This window comes from Lathyrus oleraceus, chromosome 3 (genome assembly GCF_024323335.1).
Source record: "Lathyrus oleraceus cultivar Zhongwan6 chromosome 3, CAAS_Psat_ZW6_1.0, whole genome shotgun sequence".
NCBI classification, from domain to species: domain Eukaryota; kingdom Viridiplantae; phylum Streptophyta; class Magnoliopsida; order Fabales; family Fabaceae; genus Lathyrus; species Lathyrus oleraceus.
Window position 1 is genome coordinate 149,841,217 of NC_066581.1, and position 3,711 is coordinate 149,844,927.

At 35.2% G+C, this 3,711-nt stretch overlaps 1 protein-coding gene across 1 annotated transcript; it reads left to right on the plus strand.

The window, feature by feature from the left end:
* The first annotated feature begins 1,385 nt into the window (after positions 1-1,385).
* Positions 1,386-3,324, plus strand: LOC127129009 (heat shock 70 kDa protein 4). Its single transcript, XM_051058341.1, has 2 exons — positions 1,386-1,605; positions 1,691-3,324. Exons 1-2 carry the CDS (start codon positions 1,386-1,388, stop codon positions 3,322-3,324), a joined length of 1,854 nt encoding a protein of 617 aa, XP_050914298.1.
* Positions 3,325-3,711: the final 387 nt, after the last annotated feature.

Here is a 3,711-nt window from a genome sequence, read left to right on the forward strand (position 1 = left end):
TTTAATTATAGTTTTGAGTGTAATTCTAGTTTTTGAGTGTAATTAAATTTATATCTTAGGTCATTTTATTTATTTCAATTTATGCTAATGTGTTTTTTAAATGTTCTAAAATATTACACTAATACAATATAATTATGGATTTCATGTGAAATCCTCCAACATCTAGTCATGACAATATAACTCTTACCCGCGGGTACCAACCCGAACCCGCCCCGAAGTTGACGGGGAAAACCCGCTTTGACTGGGTTTGGATTTGGGTTTGGGTTTTGTCCGATTTTAAAATATGGGGACGGGTCGGGTAATGGGGACACTAGTACCCACCCCGAACCCGCCCCGTTTATTTTACTATCATTATTATTTATTTTTGATAATTTAAAATATTAAATATGTGGTCAATGTTTTGATATTTTAATTTGAATTTATTATTTAAAATATTTGAAATGGATGTATGAAATTTTTTTAGATTGTTTTATTTTATTATTTGTAATGTAATTTTATTTTGGAAAAATAAATATTTCTATTAAAAAAATTGATTTTATTAAATGAATGGTGGTGGGGCGGGGATACCCGAACCCAACCGAACCCATTTGGGTCAGATTTGGGTTTTGATTCCCCATCCCCGTTTGGGTTTGGGGCGGGGAACAGGAATTGTTTGGGGATTCGGATTTGGGTTTGGAAGAGGTAAAAACCGTCCCCGACCCGCCCCGTTGCCATGCCTACCGACCTCTCTTTATTGGTGAGTTAGTATGTGTCAAATCAGCAAAGTGACTATTAGATGATTATAAATTCTCCTCAAATTAACATAAAGACTAAAATTCTCAAAAAGTATAAAGGGAATAAAATTCCAAATTTAAAATGTGAGAAAAAAACAAAAATAAATAAGCGAAAAACATTTATATATATTTTGTCCTCTGAAATGTTGTTAAAATTATTAATTTAGTGTTTTTTTTAAGGGTAATGCTAACTTGTGCCCCAAGGGCACAAGTTAGCAAACCTACAAATAGAAAATCTGTATTGAAAAAATAAATAAAATTATTAATTATAAATTTCTAATAAGTTCAATATACAATTTCCTGGTTAGCATTACCGTTTTTTTAATAATGGATTTACTCCTGGTTCATAAAACTATTGAAAGCAGTTTGTATGGGAAGATGAAAAAGTAGAGAATTTCAAGTGACGCATCAAGTATTCTTCTTCTCCTACAATACAACCGCTAGAGCTAGCACAATAAAACCAATGTAGAGTAGAGACGCTTGAGTTTTCGATAACAGTGTCTCGAGTCTCGATCAGAATATTGAGTGAGTATAAATCGAAAGAACCTGTAGCTAAAATATCAAGTCAAGAGTAAGAGAAGCACAAAGTTTATAAACCATTCTAGGAGAATAATGGCTAAAAAGTATGAAGGACGTGCTGTGGGAATAGACCTTGGAACAACCTATTCTTGTATTGCTGTGTGGCTTGATCAGCAAAATAGAGCAGAGATAATTCACAATGAACAAGGAAACAGAACCACACCTTCTTTTGTTGCTTTCACTAATGATCAAAGATTGATTGGCGATGCCGCTAAAAACCAGGCTGCAACCAACCCGGAAAACACTGTCTTTGGTAAATTTTTATTCTCAACTCTTCACGTATTTACTGGTTTTATTGCATTGCATTGCATTGATATGTTATCAATTTATTTTGATAGATGCTAAGAGGCTAATCGGTAGGAAATTTAGTGATTCTAATGTTCAAAATGATAAGATCTTGTGGCCATTCAAAGTCATTTCCGGTGTCAATGACAAACCTATGATTTCTGTTAAGTACAAGGGTCAAGAGAAACTGCTATGTGCTGAGGAAATCTCTTCTATGATTCTAACCAAGATGCGTGAGATTGCGGAAGCGTTTTTGGAATTTCCCGTCAAGAATGCAGTTATTACTGTGCCTGCTTATTTCAATGATTCTCAACGGAAAGCCACCATGGATGCTGGTGCCATTGCTGGACTTAATGTTATGAGGATAATCAATGAGCCAACTGCTGCTGCTATTGCTTATGGACTCGACGAAAGAACTAAACGTGTTGGAGAACGGAATGTTTTCATCTTTGATCTTGGTGGTGGGACTTTTGATGTGTCTCTTCTTACTATCAATGATAAGGTCTTCCAGGTTAAGGCTACGGGAGGAAACACTCATCTTGGTGGGGAGGACTTTGATCATAGAATGGTGAACTACTTTGCTCAAGTGTTTAAGAAGAAGAACAAAGTGGACATCACTGGAAACTCGAGAGCCTTAAGGAGGTTGAGAACTGCGTGCGAGAGAGCAAAAAGGACACTGTCTTTTGCTGTTGTGACAACCATTGAGGTGGATTCTTTATATGAAGGCATTGATCTCTTTTCTTCAATCACTCGTGCAAAGTTTGAGGAAATTAATATGGATCTTTTCAATCAGTGTTTGAAAACGGTTGAAAGTTGTCTTATTGATGCTAAGATGGACAAGAGGTATATACACGATGTTGTGCTTGTTGGTGGATCGTCTAGAATTCCAAAAGTGCAACAACTATTGCAGGATTTTTTTGCTGGTAAGGATTTATGCAAGGTCATTAACCCTGATGAGGCTGTTGCTTATGGTGCTGCTGTGCAGGCTGCTTTGTTGAGTGAAGGCTTTAAAAATGTTCCGAACTTGGTGCTGCAAGATGTTGTGCCTTTGTCTCTTGGTATCGAAAATGAAGGTGATATCATGGATGTTGTAATTAGTAGGAACACTAACATTCCTGTGAAGAAAACAAAAGTTTATTCTACCGTTTTCGATAACCAACTTTCTGCCTCAATTGTTGTTTATGAGGGTGAGAGAGCAAGAGCTAGTGACAACAATCTGCTTGGTTCTTTTAATCTTTCTGGTCTCCCTTGTGCTCCACGTGGTCACCCGCTCGAGGTGTGTTTTGCTATCGACGAAAATGGTATCTTGATTGTTTCTGCTTATGAAAAATCCACCGGTAGTAAAAACCAGATAACAAAAACTAATGAAAAAGGAAGATTGCCATCCAATGAAATTAAAGTAATGATCAGTGAAGCTGAAAACTACCGGACTGCAGATGAAAATTTTCTAAAAAAGGCCAATGCAATGAATGCATTAGATTACTGTGTTTACAAGATGAAGAAGGCCTTAGAGAAGAATGATATGAAACTAAAGTTATCTTCACAAGAAAATGAGAAGATCAATTCTGCAATGACTAAGGCCACATATTTGCTTGATAATGACAAACAGAGTGAAATAGGTGTTCTTGAAAATCATCTGAATGAGCTTGAGAGTCTGTTGCAGTTGGTTATAGGCAAATCCGTCTAGTTTTTTGTTTTTTCAATTTCTATTTTAAGTGTTATATTCAGTTGCTCTATTTTCTATTTATGTTATAAAAGGAACAACATTAAAACAAAACTCATGTATTTGTCTTCTTTCATCTCATTTATAATACATAAATGCTTTCTCCATTAGCAATGTTAGTTTTGATCTTTAGAATGAATGTTTAACGATTTGATTGATTGGTTTTGTTCTTGTTTTAACTTATCAAAGTCTTGACCGGAAAAGTCTTTGAGGACGTGCAAAGCGGATTATCGCACAAGACCTCATATTTTTCAGAGTTAAATTATAGTTAAATAGGGTCTCATAAAATATTTTTCAAGTTAAATTATGATTAAATATGGTCTCTATTTGTTTTATCATAGTTAAACTCTA